Source organism: Fukomys damarensis, unplaced genomic scaffold, assembly GCF_012274545.1.
Source record: "Fukomys damarensis isolate Sample0158 unplaced genomic scaffold, DMR_v1.0_HiC HiC_scaffold_32, whole genome shotgun sequence".
Taxonomy (NCBI): domain Eukaryota; kingdom Metazoa; phylum Chordata; class Mammalia; order Rodentia; family Bathyergidae; genus Fukomys; species Fukomys damarensis.
In genome coordinates this window covers 9,779,272-9,799,190 of record NW_022900944.1, presented here as the reverse complement: position 1 = coordinate 9,799,190, position 19,919 = coordinate 9,779,272, and the positions used below count along the sequence as shown (strand labels likewise).

Sequence of the window (19,919 nt, the reverse complement as noted above, 5' to 3'; positions counted from 1 at the left end):
AAAACAAAAAAAAAAAAAAAAAAAAAAAAAATTTTTTTTTTTTTTTTGGAACGATACAGAATTGACCTCTGGAGCAGTGATTTCAATCTTTCTGGACTGTGACCCATAGTAAGAAATGTTAACATTATGATCCACTCCATACACCCACCCATAAATATATATATATATATTTGAAACAAATGTTTCATAAAACAGTACTTAACCTATACCATGTATCAGTGTTGCATTTTTGTTTTATTTTAAAAATGCAGTTTGGTCTCATGACTCAGTTATGGATTCTGACTCATAGTTTGAAAACCACTGCTCTAATGGAATGCCAGAACCTTGACATTTGTTGTCTCATCCCTCATGATGTGTGTGTGGGCGGGTTGTAAAGAAATAAAAATACAAGCATGAAATGCCCATTTTTCTACCTTGGTGTGCTTTGATGAGAGAAAGCATGGTAGAGTGGAAGAGGATAAAAAGGGCCAGAAATTTTGGTTTCTAAGTCAGCTGTGCTGCCTATGAACTAAGTCATTTTATTTTTTTTTTAAGTTAGGATAATTCAAACTAATTTTATTCTTTTTTAAGTCATTTTAATGTAGAACCCCAGAGCATTTTAGAACTGGTAAAATTTCTAGAAACCATATCATACAGCTTGCTTAACGGTTGAACTTTATTGAAGTTACAAAGTATAATCTAAGTTAAACAGTGTTGAGAGTTTATCCTTGAGTTAAAAGAGAAGACTACAACCAGATGTAACACACTTAAGCTTGGCACAGAGTAATTGCCATGTAAGTATTAGCTATTATTAGTACATCATCCTTAAACCCAAAATTCTAAAATTTAAGCTGCCTCAAAATGTGAAACTTTGTGAGCTCTGACATGATGCCCCAAGCGGAAAATGACATGCCCGACTTTATGTGATAGGTTGCAGTCAAAACATAGGCATACTGAAAATGAAATTACCATCATGTTGTGTGTATAAGGTATATGTGAAACATATGAATTTCATGTTTAGATGTGTTTACTACCCCTAAGATGTCTCATCATGTTTATATAAACATTCCAAAGTCTGAAAAAAGAAAACAAAACCAAAAACACTTCTTGTCCTAAGAATTTCAAACAAAGGATACTCAGTCTGTACTACCATAAGAATTATTCTCCAAGCTCCTATTTCATCTTTGTAAAGGAGAATTGCTGCCTAGTCAAGAAAACAAATTTAAAGATATTCTGCCCTTCTCCAGATCTTTATCCTTTTAGAGGAGGAAAGATTTATTTTATTTAACCACTTCCAGGTTTGCAGTTCTTCAAATAGTTGGTATGGAGAGTCAGAATTATATCTGAATTCTTCCTGATCCAGAATCCTTCATCAAATTAGTTAAGCATTAAAATCTTTTTTTTTATCTGCAAAACGGGGAAGGGGGAGTAGGATGATCCTGTCTGTACTTTCATCTTGTTAAATGATTAGCAGTCATGTCTTTGAATTGCCTAGAGAAGTGTCCAGTTCTTAATTGCTTCCTGAGTGGAGCTATCTTGTGTTAGAGAAAGGGAAACCCAAACGTATTCAAGCAGCAGGTTAGAAGAGAAGTCTGTTTCAAGACTCTGGCAGTAAGGAGCAGTATAGAGAGATTGGGGAAATTGGGTGTAGTCATCTTACCTGGCAAGCGTAGGTAAGATGTTCTTTATTGTGTGGGCCAACTGTAGAACGGGGGGGGGGGTTCAGTCAGGGACTAAAGACAATTAAAAAACACTTATGAGAAGATGAGGGGATACCAGTAATGGGGATCTCTGAGGCCCATAGTCTCAGAAGCTGGTATGTCTCAGTGGGAATTGAGCTGTCAGGCTTTTGTATGCTAAGGGGACTTCACAGAGGCAGGGAGCTAGTTCACTGCTCACACCCTAGCCCATTGCTCCTGAGACTCATTTTCAGGTGAGGCATAAAAATACATCTCTAGGTTGAGAGCATGAGAGGTGCCTCACAGATAACTGAGGCATTTTTTTTTTTTTTTTTTTTTTTTTTTTTTTTTTTTTTGAGACCGGGTCCATTATGTAGTTGAGACTGACCTGGAACTCACTTTTATGTAGCCCAGGATGGTCTCGAACTCACAGCAATCCTCCTGTCTCAGCCTCCCAAGTGCTGAGATTACAGGCGTGCGCCACCATGCCCGGCCGTTTTTTTTGTTTTTGTTTTTGTTTTTGTTTTAACTCTTTAATTCCAGCCAGCAGTAATTTTTCCTTGAGGTGTATGAGGGTGTCTTTTCTTGAGGTGTCTTTAGTTGTTTTGTTTAGCTGCCTCTGTTCTGAATTATTTCAAACTGCTGACCTTTCATTGTAATTTTTAACTTTTGGGAAGCATCAGAAGTTACATTGTGCCAGATTTGATAAGGTAAATGAGGACATACTATAATTTTTTATGAGCCTACCTTTCCATTGGATGTTACTCAGTAGTAGCATTCGCCATATTTTTCTGTTATACCTCATAAAGACACAAAAAAGGGCTTCCAGAACTGCTTCAGGAAGTGTCAAGAACAATGGGATAAGTGTGTTCAAACTGAGGGGGACTAATGGCAATATGTCTTTTATTGTAATAAGTTTATTTATTTTGGTTTTTTTGTGACAGGGTCTCACTACGTAGTTCAGACTGCTCTGGAACTCACTTTGTAGCCCAGGCTGGTCTTGAACTTACAGCGATCCTCCTGCCTCAGCCTCCTAAGTGCTGGGATTACAGGTGTGCACCACCACACCCGGCATAAGTTTATTTTTAAAATTTAAACCTTCACCATATATTTTGATCACTCCTTTTATATTCTGTAACAAGCTAACCACCACCAGGTGGCACACAGATCCCAGCACTACTCTATATACCATCATTTTAAAGATTCTTCATAGGTCACAGGTATGTTATTTTTAAAGAATATGATTTGTAATCCTACTTTAACATTCCAGAAAGGAATAACAAAATGGAAATAAAAATGTGGAATTTATGTACAGTTGACACATGTGTGGATTCAGCCAAATGCACAAAAATATTGGAGGAAAAAATTGCATCTGTACTAAATACACTGCCTAAATAATGCAGCATGACAACTAGTTGCATGGTATTTACATTGTATTAGTTATTACAAGTAATCTAGAGATTGACATATGGAGAGGTTATATGCAAACACTCCCATTTTATATTAGGGACCTGAGCATCTGTGAGTTTCGGTATTAAGACAAGAGTAACCTACCTGTCCTTACTTCCTCCCAAGAGTAATCTGCCCTGAAGCAATAATGACTTTTTTTCCTTCCTTTTTAAAAAGTTCTTAACCATTTCTTGAAATTTCGTCCTGTAGACATTATTAATACAGATACTTGAAGCAATCTTCATGTTCTATTCTGAGAACTGCCCTGCAGTAGTCTTCATGAGAGGACTGTTTTCTGGATGTTGGCCACTGTCCAATTTTGGGGTAGGATAAAGCAGGTATAGGAGAAACATGGGCCAATACATAAAGACCCAGGGAATCTATGAAGAGTAATGATGTTCTATTTAAATTATATTTTCTGTCGGCCCCACCTCCATTTTTTAAAAAAGATCCAGTAACCTTATATCTAGGACTGTTTGAAAGAGTAGACTAAAATGTAAGTAATCAAAAACTAACTATGAGTTTCAAATACAAGAAAGTTGTCAAATGTGTTTTAGTTTATTTTCTAAAAACTTTTGCTTAATTCTACTTTGTATTATATTTCCCAAAAGTTCCTGTTTTGTTTTGTTTACAAAAAATAAAATAATGATTCTGAATAAATAGGTTATTTCAGACATGTATGAATATACCAATAATGTACTTGACACATGTGTACCTTTCCTCACAAGTGGATCTGATATGTAAGGTAACTTGTATTTGTGTTGCAGCTGAAGTCTTTGATCTCAGCTGATGGGTCAATTTCCTTGCTCCTATTTGGCCCCTATATCCCAAAATGTGGAAAAGAAGCTTCTCTTTTGTGTGTGAAAATGTTGGCCTAGAAGACCATTTACTTTTTTGTCCCTCTGCCTGCCTGCAGCTGTGGCCGTTGTGATAGTGTCCTGTCCCCTTTCCTAACAGACGTCAGCTCAGGCAAATGAGGACAAAGATGGCAACAGGAAAGGCACCCTGTGCATTTCTTTCTTCAATGTCACCAATAGATCTAGACCTAACCGGTTCTAATAACAGAACTGTGTATATTGATCATTGAGCTAAGAACTTGTTTACATTATCTCATTATTAGGCAGGAACAAATTGGAGTTTAGAAAATTTGAGTGACTTGTTAAAGTCCTGCCATTAATTAATGGAGGCACTGGAATTTGAAACTCGTATTTCATAACGTCCTCTTGGCCATTGTAGTATTGTGTAGTTACATTTTTTTTATTTTTTAGGCATTTATATCCAGTGCGTGTTAAATTAGACTTGTATACTCTCTTCTTCACCTCACCAATATTAAAGAAGCTATGGATGTAATCATAGGATAGGATGCCTACATGGCAAAACCCTAAAAGAAGTGTATAGATAAATGCTTCTTAGGATTTCTCAGCCATTGGCAAGGAAGTGAAAAGCAAGAAGACAAATGGGCAGTGATGGTTCCCGCAACATTAGGAAGAAATTGAAGCAACAGTCCCTGAACAGTCACTGAAATTGTAACTGGCTACATAGACAAAGAAGGCCATGTCTCTATTATCAGCTGTTTAGGAATTCTGAAGGCCAGTCTGCTCATTTTCTATGTGTTTACAGGGCATAGGACTACTTCAGTCTCATGGGAATGTTGCCTTCTAACTATCATTATGTGTTCCCAGAATGAAAGAAACTAGGAAACATGTTTGATGTTTTCAAGTTGATAGCATTTTGTGGGGTGAAAGTGGACAGGATAGCAGATATCTTTATGGTTCTTTTGTCCTACAGTATACTTATGGTTGTGTATAAAGATTAATTTTAACCTAAGTTGTATCATTTCTGGCTTTTCGTAGGGCTTCCTGAAGAATGAGAAGGACAATGCTCTGCTGTCTGCCATTGAAGAGTCTCGGAAGAGGGTAAGAAAAATCACAGTAGTATAAAGTCATAGGGCCGCAGTGTATACCAGGTGTGTACCCCCTCAAAGTGGGGGTCTGTCAGACACAGCTCTCCTGTGTAGTGAGTAGTTCAGAAGGAGTTCCATAGGACCTGTTTTTTGAGAACACTGTCATACCTTTTAGTGACTGAAAAGTATCCGAGATACTGGACATTATTAAATTAATCAGTAGTTCAGAAGAGCAGTTGTGATCATTGATAATTTCTCCCTTCTTTCTTTTTAACACGCAACTGTGCCACTTTGATCTTAACATTTCCTCCAAGATCTTAAAAATGAAATAACTTGTTGCTCAGAATTATGGTAAATAAGCCAGCCAGAGCAGTCAGTGTATGTTGGCAGTATTTTTCAAAAGCATTCCAATAAGATACTCCATGATCACTTATTTTACTAATGTGTGAGTTATCTCTGTTTGTTTCTGACAAAGATCAAAACCTTTCCAAAATATCCCATTACAGAGTATGAGGTTTTCAGGCCACAGGAGTCTGGGGAGGGAGGAGAAGGGGTGAGTGAGGTTGGCTCTGAGGGAGCTTCTTCCCCGAGAAGGTACATGCCAGTTCGTAGTAGACGGCTTCTGCTGAAGGACGGCAGGCAAAGGGAGAGCTGTCCTTTGCTGTTTATTTATTTGACTTTGATAGCACGTGAAATATATGTATGTATTATTTGTGTGGCTTAAAAAATAATAAAGTGGAAAATGCTGCTTTGCAGTGTGCTTTATTAATATATTCTGTGAGGGTGAAAGTATCTCAACAGGACTGAGGTGAGACAGGGCTGCCGAGGGGCCTGGCAGCTCTAGATTACAAGAAAATGTTTCCCAGGGCATTATTTAAATGAGTGATATGTTTAATTGTCAGAATAAAATTCCCTAAAATTTCGTTAATTTGATTGTTGGCAATAGTATTTAGTCCTAGAAATAGAAAAACTTACTTGATACAGATTGGAAAATATTAAAAAAGGGATTTTTTTTTTCCACACTGTGGAGTTACTCACCAACATTGATTCTCCTGCTGTAAAGGACCAATGAAATTAAATTAGGATTGAATACCACCAAGCCTTATTAATCCATTACCCTGCAGAATGTGTTTCTGGAATTGGCAGTCTCTGAACATTGTGCCATACTGAGACTAAATGTGCAGCCAGCCAAAACATTTAGGTGACATACCACAGTGCAAAATGTGTGCATATGTGTTTGTGAGGGAGGTGTTCTGATGTCAGGAGCCCTCCTAGAGGGAGACCTCTGACCTGTCTGGACAACAGGAGACTGCTGCTGAACAAGAATTATTTTCATAAAATGATTGGAAAATCAGCAGCTTCCTGGCGTTTTTGTGGCAATTTCATGTGTGAATAACTTGCCAATGTCCTGCTGAATTGCCAAGAAAACAAGCTACAAAACCACAAATGTGTCCTATCTTTTCCTGTTTGGTGCATCCCAGCAAAAACAGAACAACATTATCAGAACATATGCAGTGTTTCTAAAAGGCAGCAACAGCTCAATAATAAATGGATATGAAGTCAAAGCATATTGCCCTCTTCCTTTTATAAAAATGGATTCTGAGTGCTCCCCACCTGTTCTTAATTCAGTTGCCCAGTTCTCTTCTTGCCTTCAAAGGGAAATATTTTCCACATGTGCAGTAACTTGAAAAATTGAGATTTAATTTATAATAATTTCTTTACTACTTTGTCATTTTCTGTGGTTTGTTTGGCATTCCTTTTTAACACAACCCTTTCTTTTTACCCCTTTTGTCTTCCCTTGGATTTCTTTCCTTCTTGTCCCTACTGGTCTCTGTCTCTTACTTCACCTCAGAACCTCACTCCCCTCTTAGTTCTTGGTTGAGGAGCTCTTTTGATTCTCTCTCATGAGCTCCTTTTGTTAACATTCTTTACACCTAATCTAGTCGTTCAGACATGAGTATAAATGGAATAGACAGGAATTGGCCAGAGAGGTGACTGATAATCCCTGTTTAGCCCATAAATTAGATGTTCCATTATCTCTAATATAACTGAGATAAGCTTGATGGGGTAGTGTGGCCAAGGGAAGAGAATTTTGGTGTTGGTTCATTTATTTTTATTTGAAGCATCTCACACTAATGATGAATGGAATCACAATGCTGTTCAATTATGTTGTGGGTTTGTTTCTTGACGAGTGGCCTGGTGTACTTCGGTATATATCTGAGAACTTCATCCCAGGAAGCATCCATTTTTCAATGCTTAGTGCTCTAAAGTACTAGGGAGGAGTTCTGGGCACAAGGTTGGCAGCCTAATAAATGAGGTAGTTAATTCTCCCTGTTGTCATTCTGACTCTTGCCTGATGCTGAAAGTCTGCCCCCACCAGCTTCACCCACAGTTTTTCTGCCATTCTTTGTTAGCCACTGGTCTTGTCCTTAAGAAAAACTCTTGTGACATTTTGTAGTGTCCACAGCTTCATCTGCGCCTTACTTCTTATTGCCTCGCTCAGAAAGCTGTATTAAATGCCCCTTCCTCTATCTCATTTCTATTTACCTGGGTCCTCTTTGCTCATGGCCTTCCATTGTCCCAAGTTGAAGAGCTTGAAGAAGAGTTTTAGAGTACCTTGTGGTTCAGTTATGTGCTCTTTCTGGATAACTTTTAGGGAAATTACCCCTGCCCGCTTCTCTGTCTGATCCTCAAAACACTTAGCTTTCACGTTTAAGTTCATGTCTGAAAAGATGCAGAGATTTTGCTGAGTGTTTTTCAACTCATACTCACTGATTAGAATGATGTATTCTACTTAATTTTCAGTAAAAAGAATAAAACCAGGTGGAAGACTGTTTTTAAAGCTAGGGAAGGTTGGGCTGGGGATTTAGCTCAGCGGTTCTGCCACCTGCCTTGCAAGCGCAAGGACCTGAGTTCGATCCCCGGTACCCCCCCAAAAAAAGCTATTGAGGGTCATTTCTCTGGTGTCTTTAGAGTACATATTAGAAAAGGGTACTGCAAAAGCTGGGAATTTACCTCAGTGGTTCTGCCACCTGCCTCGCAAGTGCAGGGTCCTGAGTTCGATCCCCTGTACCAAAAAAGAAAAAAGAAAAGAGTACTGCAAGAGCCTTCTTCCTAATCACCTCGTGTGTGCCTTTGTGTGTCTGGTGTCCCCTTTTCACATTTTAGTAAATATTAATCAAAATACAAGCATCCCATTTGTAGAAAAAGTATATTTGACTTTTCTAACAGTTCCTCAAAGCTCGGGTATTGTCAGTATAAATTATCTGCATTGCCAAAAATATAGCAGACATTCCCAATACAGTACTTTCTTGGTTCTGCCTAATTAGATGCCGATCTGATCAGAAAATGAAATGGGTTTTTGAAAAGTGAGGTTAAGCTGATAGAAAACCTGGTCTGCCCATTGAAGAATAATGGGCTGAGAATTTTCATGACTCATAGTGTCTCCATGGGTTGTTTTAAATTCCTTCTGCAAGGGTTTTGTCTGCATTAGTCCTTCTCTCCTTTCTCCCTTTCTTTTTCCTTCCCTTCCTGCTGTTCCACCCTAAGTCCTTCCCTTTCTCCTTTGTCTTTTTGTTCTGAGTGCCTTTGTTTTGGCAGCTACCAGCACTGTCACCAGTAGACAGCAAAATCTGCTAGACTTTGCATTGACTTTGAAAAGAAGCAGCTTACTCCCAGAAGGCTATCTTTCTTTTACCAGTTTGCCTCCTGCTATGAAAATATTAGTGTTTCTTAAAAAATTAAAATTAAAATTTAAAAAATCATGAAATCTTTTATCTTAGATGCTTGTTAAATCCTAAGATACTACTGATCTTATAATTCATAATTATTTTATGTACTCCAAGGAAAAAAATAATCCTAGGACATGCAATCAATTCTAAAATATAGCCTAATTTCAACAGTTTTAAAAAAGATGTTTGTCTTAGTAAGCACATGGAGAGATACTCATGCAAATCAAAACCACAGATTCTTATAAGGAGGGAAAAACACAAAATACTAAGTATTAGTGAGGATGTAGATAAATTAGAACATTTGTGCACTGCTGGTAAGACTATAAACTGGTATACCTCTAATGGATACAACACATAGATTCCTCAAAAAATTAAAAATGGGATTGCCACACGATCCCAATACTGCCTCTAAGTGTATAGCCAGAAGAGTTAAAGCAGGGACTTGAAGAGAAATTTGTGCACCCCTGTTCATAGCAGCATTATTTACAAAAGGAAGTTGAACCTGACATGTTACAATATGTATGAATCTTGAGGACATTATGCTGAATGAATAAACTAGTCACAAAAAGACAAAACTGTATGATTACATTTACAAAGATGAGTAGTCAAATTCAGGGACAGGACGTAGAATGGTGATTGCCAGGGCTGGGAAGAGAGAGAAAAATGGAGAGTTGTAGTGTAATGGGTACAGTTTCAATTTTGCAAGATGAAAAAAGTTCTGGAGATGAGTGGTAGTTTAGAGGACTACCCAAAAGAACGAACCTACTTAATGTTACTGAATTGTACATTTTAAAATGACAATTTTAAATGAGATACTTAGGAATCAATCTCACAAAGGAAGTAAAAGATCTTCACATTGAAAATTACAGTACTCTGAAAAAGGAGATTGAAGAGGCTATCTCAGAATGGAAAGATATCCATTGCTTGTGGGTAGGAAGAACCAACATAGTGAAAATGGCCATACTCCCAAAACTGTTATACAGATTTAACGCAATCCCAATCAAAATTCCATTAGCAAACCTCATAGAACTAGTGAAATCATTGCTAAAATTCATTTGGAATCAGAAGACCTAGAATAGCAAAAACAGTTATGGGCAACAAAGCTAAGGCAGGAGGCATCACAGTCCCTGACTTGAAATTATACTACAGAGCTTTTAGGATAACATCAGCATGGTACTGACAAAAAACTGACCTGAAAGATCAGTGGAACAGATTAGAAGATGCAGAAAAGATCCCAAACACCCCCAGCCACCTTCTTTGACAGAGGGGTAAAATGTGTGCACGAGAAGAATGATGACCTCTTTAATAAATGGTGCTGGAAAAACCGGCTTTCTACATGCTGAAGATTAAAATTAGATCCATGTATCTCACCATGCACTAAACTAAAAATGGGTCAAATATCTAAATATTAAAACAGAAACCCTAAATCTGCTGGAAGAGAGAATAGATAGAATGCTTAAGGACACAGGATAGTCAAAGACTTCATGAACAAAACCCAGACCAGGGCTAGGGATTTAGCTCAGTGGTGCTGCTGCCTGACTCACAAACACAAGATCCTGAGTTTGATCCCTGGTACCAAAAAATAACCATAAAAACAAAAACTAGACTGCACGAGAAATACTACAAAGAATCAACAACCGAGACCTCATCTTATTGAAAAGCTTTTGCACAGCAAAAGAAATCACCAACAGAGTGAAAAGACAACCTATAGAATGGGAAAAACGTTCAGCCTGTGATTCCTCAAAGTACTAGTATGTAGAACATATAAAGGATTGAAAAAAAAAAATCAGTCCACTCAAATTTAAAGACCCAGTCCAAAAATAGGCATCTGAGATGAACACCCTCTTCTCAGATGAAGCAGTAGAAATGGCAAGTAAATACATGAAAAGATAATTCAGCATCACTGGTCATTCAAGAGATGCCAGTTAAAGCAATGCTAAGAATCTATCTCCACAAAGAATGGCTATTATCAAGAAATCAACAACAAATGCTGGTGGGCTGTGGGGAAAAAGGAACCCTTCTCTACTGTTGGCGGGAGTGTAGATTGGTACAACCCCTGTGGAAATTAGTGTGGAGATTCCTCAAAGAACTAGGATTTGAAGTCCCATTTGACCCAGCTATACCCCTGCTGGGTATCTTCCCAAAAGAATTAAAAGCATCATACCACAGTGATATGTGAGTGCACGTTTGTAATAGCTAACCCAATTGCCCATCAACTGATGAGTGGATTAAAAGGGTATGGTATAATGGAGTACTATTCAGCCATAAAGAAGAATAAACAAGACATTTTTAGGTAAATGGTTGTACCTTGAAACCATACTTTTAAGTAAATTAATTGAAATAAATATCACATTGTCTTTGGTGTGAGAAACTAAAAGTATAAATAAATAAGGACCAAAAAGAATAGCAGATATTGTGAAATAGGAAGAAATTGTTCAGAATAATACCAAGTGTGAGATACTTTGTTAATAATAAAATGTTTTATGCAAAAAAGATACAGTATTATTAGGAAACGAGTTGAGAGATTAACAAATGAAAATATTTCTTGAGTACTACTTATCTTGTGAATCTGTCTCATATAATATTGTTTTCCTTTTACTGATTTAAAAGAGAAAGAATGTTACTGGTAATAAGCTGTCTATCCCCTTTCCTGTCACATTAGTTTTTCTTTTTTTCCCCTTCTCCAATGAATGGTGGTATTACAATCTTTAAAAAAAAAAAAAAAATGAAAATATATTCTTTTAAGATCATGATACATAGTGTATTTGCCATTGTTATTTTCTAATAATTTTTGTTATGAGAAATTATTTTCTCATAGAACAGCTTTTATATTTTCTTTAGTATCTACTTACATTAAAAATTAAAATAAAATATTTTTTAAAATAAAATGATAATTTTTGTGTGTATTTTACCACAATTAAAAAGTCCTTAAATGTGTTAGAATCAATGAAATAGTAGGTATGTTGCTACCAGTTGTCAGTAAATTCTTTAAAGGATCATTTTAAAAATAAATTACTGCCGGGAATTTTGCTCAGTGATTCCACTACCTTCCTCGAAAGCACAAGGTCCTGAGTTCGATCACCAATACCAAAAAATAAATAAATAAAAATAGATTGCTGCTGGGCAGGGGACTTAGCTCAGTGGCACTGCACCTGCTTTGCAAGTTCAGCGTCTTGAGTTTGTTCCCCAATACCCCCCACAAGAAAAAGATTACTGTTGTTTTACTTATAGAGAAGTGGTATGTTGGGAGGGGTGCTTTGCATTTGTTTTAGGCTTTCACGAAAATCACATTCTTGAGTTTTCCTGTGGATCATGGCTCTTTGCTCCCCCTGCAGACCTTTGGCATGGCTGAGGAATATCATCGAGAGTCAATGCTGGTCGAGTGGGAGCAAGTGAAACAGCGGATTCTGCACACACTGCTAGCGTCAGGAGAAGATGCCCTTGACTTTACTCAAGAAATTGAGGTAGTTTACTTGCAAGAGATAAAACGGAAATAAAAATGTGAAATCAAAGAATGCTTATCTTCTTGGCTAGTAACATTCTGGCCCAGTTGATCACTATGTCCCCGTGAAACACTTTCTTCACTCAGCTTGAATTCACGGTGCCGCATTTGCCTGTATTTCCTTCCAGTGTTCCTGGCTATTCTCTTTAGCTTCCTGTGCTGAGTTTTCCTCAGACTTTCTGACCTCTGCATGTTTGACTTTCCTTGGGCTCGGTCTTTGACCTCTTTTCTGTCTTACTCGGTGCCCCATTGATTTTAAACTTGTGCTTCAAACACTATCTACATCCTGAAGATTCTCAAATTTAAATCAAACTCTGAACCCCACACTTATTTACGTAGTTCCCTTGGACATCTCATAGGCATTTCAAGCTACATATGTCCAGAATTGAGTCATGATAGCAACTCCTGCTCAATCTACCCTCTTTTCTCACAGAGGTTCCCATCTTTATAAATAGCAATTCCAGTTTTTCACTTATTCAGATAAAAAAACCTCAGATTCATTTCTGTTCTCTCTGCCCTTCTTATAGTCTCTCTCGCATGGTGGCAAATGTTGACCCTACCTTTAAAATATACCCACAATCCACCACTCCTCACCACATCCATAGTTAACACCTGGATCTAGGCCATTATTGCTTGTTGCTTGGATTGTTGAACTAACTTCCCAGCTGGTTGTGAATCCCTAAATCTAGTCTGTAATCAAGGGGAGAGAATTATACGAACTCTTGACTACCAGGAGATGGGGATTATTGGTGCTATTTTACAAGCTGCCAACCACACTGGTTTCCCTGCTTTTGCCCTTGTGTACTGCTACATTCTCAACACAGCAGCTAGAGTGGTACTTTTAAAAGAAAGTTTAGATTTCTGTCACTGCACTATTCAGAGCCTTCCATTGATGCCAGTCTCAGTTGGAGCAAAACCAAGCTCTAGACCATGACACATAAGTCTCTAAATGACCTAGGCTCATTGCTGTTTAACCGTATATTACTGACCCCCAAATCTTTGTTTGTTTGGTGGGGGGGGTACTGGGGATTGAATACAGGGCTTTACACATGACAGCCAAGTGCTATATCATTGAACTACATTCTCAGATCTTATTTTTTTATTATTATTATTTTTTTAACGATCTTAAGATAAGGTCTCATTATGTTGCTCAGGCTAGACTAGAGCCTGGCATTCACCTGCTTCAACCTCCAAAGTATCCAGGATTATTAGAGCGTGCCACCATGCCTGGCTTTTCCATTGTTCTTATTCCAGCTTCACAGGCTTTTTATAGGTTCTCTGAACAAGCTGGCAACCCCTTAGAATGTTCTTCCTAAATGATCTACAGTTATCTCCTGATTTCCAGTCCTTCCAGTGCTGACCCAGTACCACCTGAGTGAGGCCTCCTGAGTCCTTGATATTTTACACATTCATTCACTCATTCATTCATTTATTTATTTTACTTTTTGTGTGTGCTTGGGATTGAGCCCAAGTCCTTTTAGCACTTCTCCTATGTGCAGTAGTGTGTGTTTTATTATATGTACACATATTTTTATTGGGTTTTTGGATTTTTGAGACAGGGTCTCACTGTGTAGTTCAAGCTGGTTTTGAACTTATTATGTAGCCCAGGTGGGCTACTGCAGTTTTTTATTATATAGAGCCTGTTTTTTGCAGTAGACTAGAAGCTCTATAAATGTAAGAATTTTTGTGTGGTTTATTACTATATATCCAGTACCTACAAGAGTGTGGAACACAGTAGATGCTCAATAAATATTTTCTAAACAACTAATTTGGCTCTGGCTAACTTTGTACTAACTGGAGTATTAGGGAAATGGTGAAAAGAGTGTTTTTTAGAATGGGAAAATTAAATAATCTTTGTTTTTTTGTTTTGTTTTGTTTTTTTGTACCAGGAATTGAACTCAGGACCTTGAGCTTGCAAGGCAGGCAAAGTGCCACTGAGCTAACTCTTCAACCCTGGAAAAATTAAATAATCTTAATTGCTAATGTTCATTGGCTGTAGTAGTAAGATGATGATTCTCTCCTTTTTAAAAATTTAAGTTAAGGGCTGGGGGTTTAGCTCAGTGGTTCCACCGCCTACCTCAAAAATTTAAGTTACCAAAAGGAATGCAGTTGTATGATTCAAGAATTAAACCACCCTGTCTCCAAATATCCCATTCCTTTGCCTCTTTGTCTCTTCTACAGTGATCACTATTATGCTTTTTTGTGTATGAGGGGGAGCTGGTGATCAAATTAGGCTTTCATACATGCTGGGTAAGCACTCTACCAGCCCAGTTATTATTACTTTCTTATATTGTTTCTAACATTTTATATAAATAAAAGTATATGAGACAATATGTCCCCGCGTCTTCTTTCACAAAGTTAGCTATGTGTACTGTTTTGCATCTTTCTTTTTTCCCCTCTTTGTATCCTGAGGATCTGCCCTTTGAGGGATTTTGAGGCTGTATCTAGGACCAGCAGGAAAGAGTATCTTGCTTTTATCAGTAATGTCCGCCCTTGTGCCTCCATACCTTTACCATCCTCGGGGTGGGGGGAAGCCTTGGACTTCAAACTCTAGCTCCAGTTCTGAGGCCTTATCCAAGTTATTTAACCCTGCAGACCTTCAGGTTCTTCACTGGTAAAATGGCATTACCAGAGCAAATCAGTGGGACCTGGCCTATAGTGGTAAATCCTTACTGTTATCCTTTAAGAGGTAGTCTCAGGTATTTGGGGGTAGAAATTAAAAATGGTAATACTACAAACATGATAATCTTAAACATTTTTTAGAAGTATTACCAATGCTTCTTCATAAGTCTTTTTCCTAGAACTTGGTCATGGGCAGCTAGTATTCTTTTGTGTACTGAGATAGGAAAACTGAGGCTAATGAGGCCAAGGACTCTTGTCTTGTAGATTATTGCTCTGTTGAAATCTGGGTCAGGGATGGGTGGGTTGGCATTTTGGAGTACCTGCAAGTAACTTCATATATCTAGAATCTACAAATTTTCTCCTGATTTAAAAAAGTTATTCTAGTAAATTAGTTCCCAGATAAGCAGATGCCTAAGTCTTTTGTCTTGAAATTGTTCCTTGAGGACCCTGTCCTGTATGTTTTAGACACATAGACTTCAGACTCAAATTAGTGTCCTTGAGAAAGAACTAATGTAAAAGACCCTTGGGCAGCCTAATGTTTCTTCCTTCATTCTTTGTAAATTTGGGCAAATAACTAGAACAACTCATAGTTTAATAAACTTTATTTTTAAAAAGTTGTGTTAATAGGTTGCATTCTGTATAGGGATTTGAAAGTAATTATAAATTGCAAATGAGATGTTCTTTCTTGATTGCTCATCCCTTAAAAATAGGCTCTTCTATTTATTAAACTCTTCTTCCTTGACCTTCATTCTTTTTTGGAAAGGAGATACTGATGCTTTGCTGTTCTATTTGACATCTAGCACAGTGACTAGCATTGCTGCAAAAGTTGGCAGATAGGTTATCCAGGGAATTACCATTTTATGGAAACTTGTAAGTTTTCTTATTGTTCTTAGCTTTTTTTCCTGAAATATATACAACAGAAAAGTAAACAAATTGTAAACATACAACTTAATAAAGTATTACAAATGGAATATACCTAGATGAAGAAAGAACGTTTCCAGTGCCCCACCAATCCCATTTGTGCTTCTTTCTTATCTCTATCCCACAACAATGGAACAACTATCCTGACTTCTAACATTAGAGATTCATTTGTGGAAATGGAGTCACATAATTGGTACTCTGGTTTCTTGTTTCTTTCTGTAACATTTTATATTTTATTGCATGTAAACCACTCATTCTCTTGACTTAACAGTATTACTGCAATGTGTTTATCCATTCTAGTGTTAATAGACAAATGATTCTCCATGATTATTATCAATGTATCCTCCCACCAGCAGTATGGGAAAATTCTGTTTGTCCCATATCCTTGCCGTACTTGGTGTTTTCTATCTTTCAAGTTTTCTGGGCTTCTGTGAAACCCTGTGTTTTTAGAGGGTTTCTCCACATAATTTCCTTCAAAACGATAGAAAGGTGGTATTATCTCCACTTGGTCCACCCTCTGCATAAAAGACCGCACAGTGTAAAAATGTAAAGGGCAGAAGGCAGGCTTTGGATTTGTAAGCCTGAGATTCCTCATTATGAAAAGCCTTTCTTGAATAACTGTTGTAAGGAATGTAGAACATAAGTAAAGTCCCTGGTACAGAGTAACTACTTTGCACATGCTAGCAATATTAGTGTGACTATTACTCTTTGGTAAGTTTTACCTCAGTTTACTTTACTCATGTTCATACTAATCTTTTAAGGGTGTTTTCTAGTATTACTAGGAATGAAATACCTTTAAGCATGAAAAAAGGAACTGACTTGATATCTACATTATTTTTTTCTGGCCATCTTTTTATCAAGAATACTTTGTTAAAAATCTAAAGGATTGGGGCCGGCGATTTAGCTCAGTGGTTTGGTGGCCTGCCTTGCAAGCACAAGAACCTGAGTTCAATCCCTGGTACCAAAAAAAAAAAAAAAAAATCTAAAGGATCATTAGGTAGAAGGCTTCAGATCATTCTGATCTTTAACTTTGAAGGAAAATTCCAATGTTCAATATTTAATATTTAATATAAAGAGAGGCTCAAGGCTTTTTAAAAATAGGTGGTTTCTGAACACCCTCTCCCCAAAGCCATTCAATAATAGAAGAGCAAAAAGCTGTTATTAATATTTGTTTCTGGAAAGTTTTAATATAGGAAATGATACTTCAGTAGTACAAAATTTTTGGAAATGTCCTTAGGATATCGTTGAAGAAAGATATAACTAGGAAAGAATTGAAAGATTGTTAATAACTTTTCAAGTTGCAGTCTGAGCTAAAAATGTTGTACTTTGAAGCCAGACTTATGGCTACAAGCCCTCATATCCTGCTTCTTGCATCTTGTTGGCTTTAGGAAGAACTCCCTTACTTTATGGATTACAAGACAGGATAGAGGGCTTGAACAGCACGGGGTATCTTTAACATGTTCACGACAGTGCCGTACATGTATGACTGTCCCATCAGGCAGCTTGAACCATGCAATAGAACTGTCCCATGCTGCCTGATGGGACAGTTATGCATGTACCGCCATGGTTCAAGTCCCCTGATGGGACAGTCATGTATGTACTGGTGATTCAAGCTGGCAGAAATGTGTTAATGTATCTTAACCAACTTTAAAAATAGTACTTTAAGGTAAATTTAGATACCTCAATAGTCTGGTGGCTGTGTTTGTGTTGGATGTAGTCAATAGGTAGGTGATCTCTTAATGTATTATCTAGAAAATAACTCAGCAGGCAATAGGCTCACTAGAAAAGGTAACTGTACTTTATAGATAATGATGACATTCCACTCTGTGATGCATGAACTGTTCAGTATATGTTAAACAGCATCTAATTTTGGTAATGGACTTAATGTATTTCATCAATTCTAGTCATACATCTTTCCTGCACTCTTAATATCTCTGAAGTCAAGATATGTCTTAAATGCCGTGGTGTTTGACAACATATTTTTCTTTCCTACTGGCATATAAAGTAATTATTTCTGACAATATGTAATGTATGAGATTTGATGAAGCACAGTAGAATATACAGTGACAGGAGTTGAATTTGAAAACCCCAGAATAGGTGATTGTAAGCTTTATTTTGTAGTTCTCTGGCAGTTTCCTAGAGTTTGGGACTGGTTCACATTTTGGGGTTTGGGAAGGATTTCAAGAATTCAGAGGGCCCTGCTTCTCATTAAAAAAAATTAAAAAAGGAAAAACCCAACTCAGTAGGTCTTTCAATTTATCATCATGTTGTACCATACATGAACATCTTCTGATCTTGTTTACTATTTTTTTATATTTGTGATACATAGTGAATATATTCGTTGTGATTTGGTACGTACGCATATCACAGGTACATATATCATATCTTAATCCTTCATACTTCCCCTTCCTCTCCCCTATGTCCATCCCTAGATCCCTTTCCCATTTGAAAAGATCCCCGTTTCCCATTGTCTTTTATTTTACTCTAATTTATTTATATTTTAGATTTCTCATATAATAGAAACCATGTGATATTTAAACTTACGTGTCTGATTTATTTTACCTAACATTATGGATTCAAGGTACATTCACTTTCCTACAAATTACCCAAATATATCTTTCTTCATAGTAGAGTAGTATTACATGGTGTATAAATACCACGTTTGTTTGTTTGTTTGTTTTTTATTCATCGTTGATGGACATATAGGCCATTCTAAGATTTAGCTACTAGGAATTGTGCTGCTATAAACAGGAGTAATCATGTATCACTGTAATAAAATGTCTTTATCTCTCAGTAAGATACCTAGAAGGGGAATAGCTGAGTTGAATGGAATTTCTATTTTTAGTTTTTTTGAAGAATCTCCATACTGAATTCTTTAGTGGTTGTACCAGTTTACATTTCCACCAACAATATAGAAGGGCTCCTTTTACCCTGCCACCTCAATGGGAAGTGTTATTATTTGATTTCTTGATGGTAGCTTTCTTTCTGGATTAAGATGGAATCTCAGTATTGTTTTATTTTGCATTTCTCTAATGGCCAGTGATGCTGAACATTTTTTTCTGATGTATTTATTGGCCACTGGTGCTGCTTTTTCTGAGAAGTGTCTAATTTCAGTTGCCCATTTTTAAAGTGGGTCTTGAACCTTTTTTTTTTTTTTTAGTTTTTTTTATATATTCTAGATATTAATCCTCTGAGGAATAGCTGACAAAAATTTTTTTCCCATTCTGTAGGTTGTCTCTTTGCTTTGTTGGTTGTTTCCATTGCTGTACAGAAAGTTGTTAATTTGATATAATCCCATTTTTTTATTATTCATGTTATATATTGTTCACTTAAGGTTCTGTTTAGAAATTATTTACATATGCCTGTCAAAAAGTTTTACCTATTTTATCTTCCAGCATGCCAAGTGTTTCTGTATTAATATTTAGATCTTTGAATCATGTGATTATAGTTTACATAGTAAGAAGTAGGGTTCTAGCTTCCTTCTGCATATGGATAGCCATTTATCCCAGCACCATTTGCTGATCAGGCTTGTCTCCTCCAGCACATGTTTTTAGCTCCTTTGTCAAAGATCAGGTAGCTGGATGTATCCAGGGTTTTTTGTGTATTCTGTCTTCTGTTCCATTGATCCACGTGTCTGTTTTTGTGCTGTTACATGCAGTTCTTATCACTGTAGCTTTGTAATACAATTTGAAATCTAGGATTGTAATGCCTCCTGCTTTGCTCTTATTACCCAGGATTGCTTTTGCTATTCTGAGTCTCTTCTGGTTCCATGTGAATTTTAGGATTGTCTTCTCTGTTTCTGAGAAGAATGCTGTTGGTATTTTGATTGGATTGCATTAAATCTGTACATAGCTTTGGAATTATGGTCATTTTGACAATGTTGGTTCTGCATAGTCAGCAACAGGAAATACCTTTCCATTTTCTGATACTCTCTTTGGTCTTTTTCAGAGTACTGTAGTTTTTATTATAAAGGTCTTTCACTTCCTTGGTTAGGTTTATTCCTAAATAGCTCTTTGTTTCTTTCTTTCTTTTTGCTTTTCTTTTCTTTCTTTTTTCTTTTTTTTTTGGTGTGTGTGTGAATGGTATTGTTTTCCTGATTTCTTTTGTGGTAGATTCTCATTAAGAATACTACT

The 19,919-nt window shown here is 36.9% G+C and overlaps 1 protein-coding gene across 7 annotated transcripts in view; it reads left to right on the top strand.

Annotated features, from left to right (window-relative positions):
• The window catches only part of Nup93 (nucleoporin 93), a 114,194-nt gene that overhangs the window by 61,651 nt on the left and 32,624 nt on the right, over window positions 1-19,919 (top strand). For 6 of the 7 annotated variants that reach the window (XM_010638940.3, XM_033757858.1, XM_033757860.1 and 3 more), the window contains 2 exons: window positions 4,961-5,023; window positions 12,077-12,205. In XM_010638940.3, coding sequence (XP_010637242.1) covers window positions 12,086-12,205 — 120 coding nt within the window. In that variant the 5' untranslated portion in view covers window positions 4,961-5,023; window positions 12,077-12,085. The remainder of the gene's footprint in view (window positions 1-4,960; window positions 5,024-12,076; window positions 12,206-19,919) is intronic. The other variant, XM_033757856.1, reaches the window with a different exon arrangement.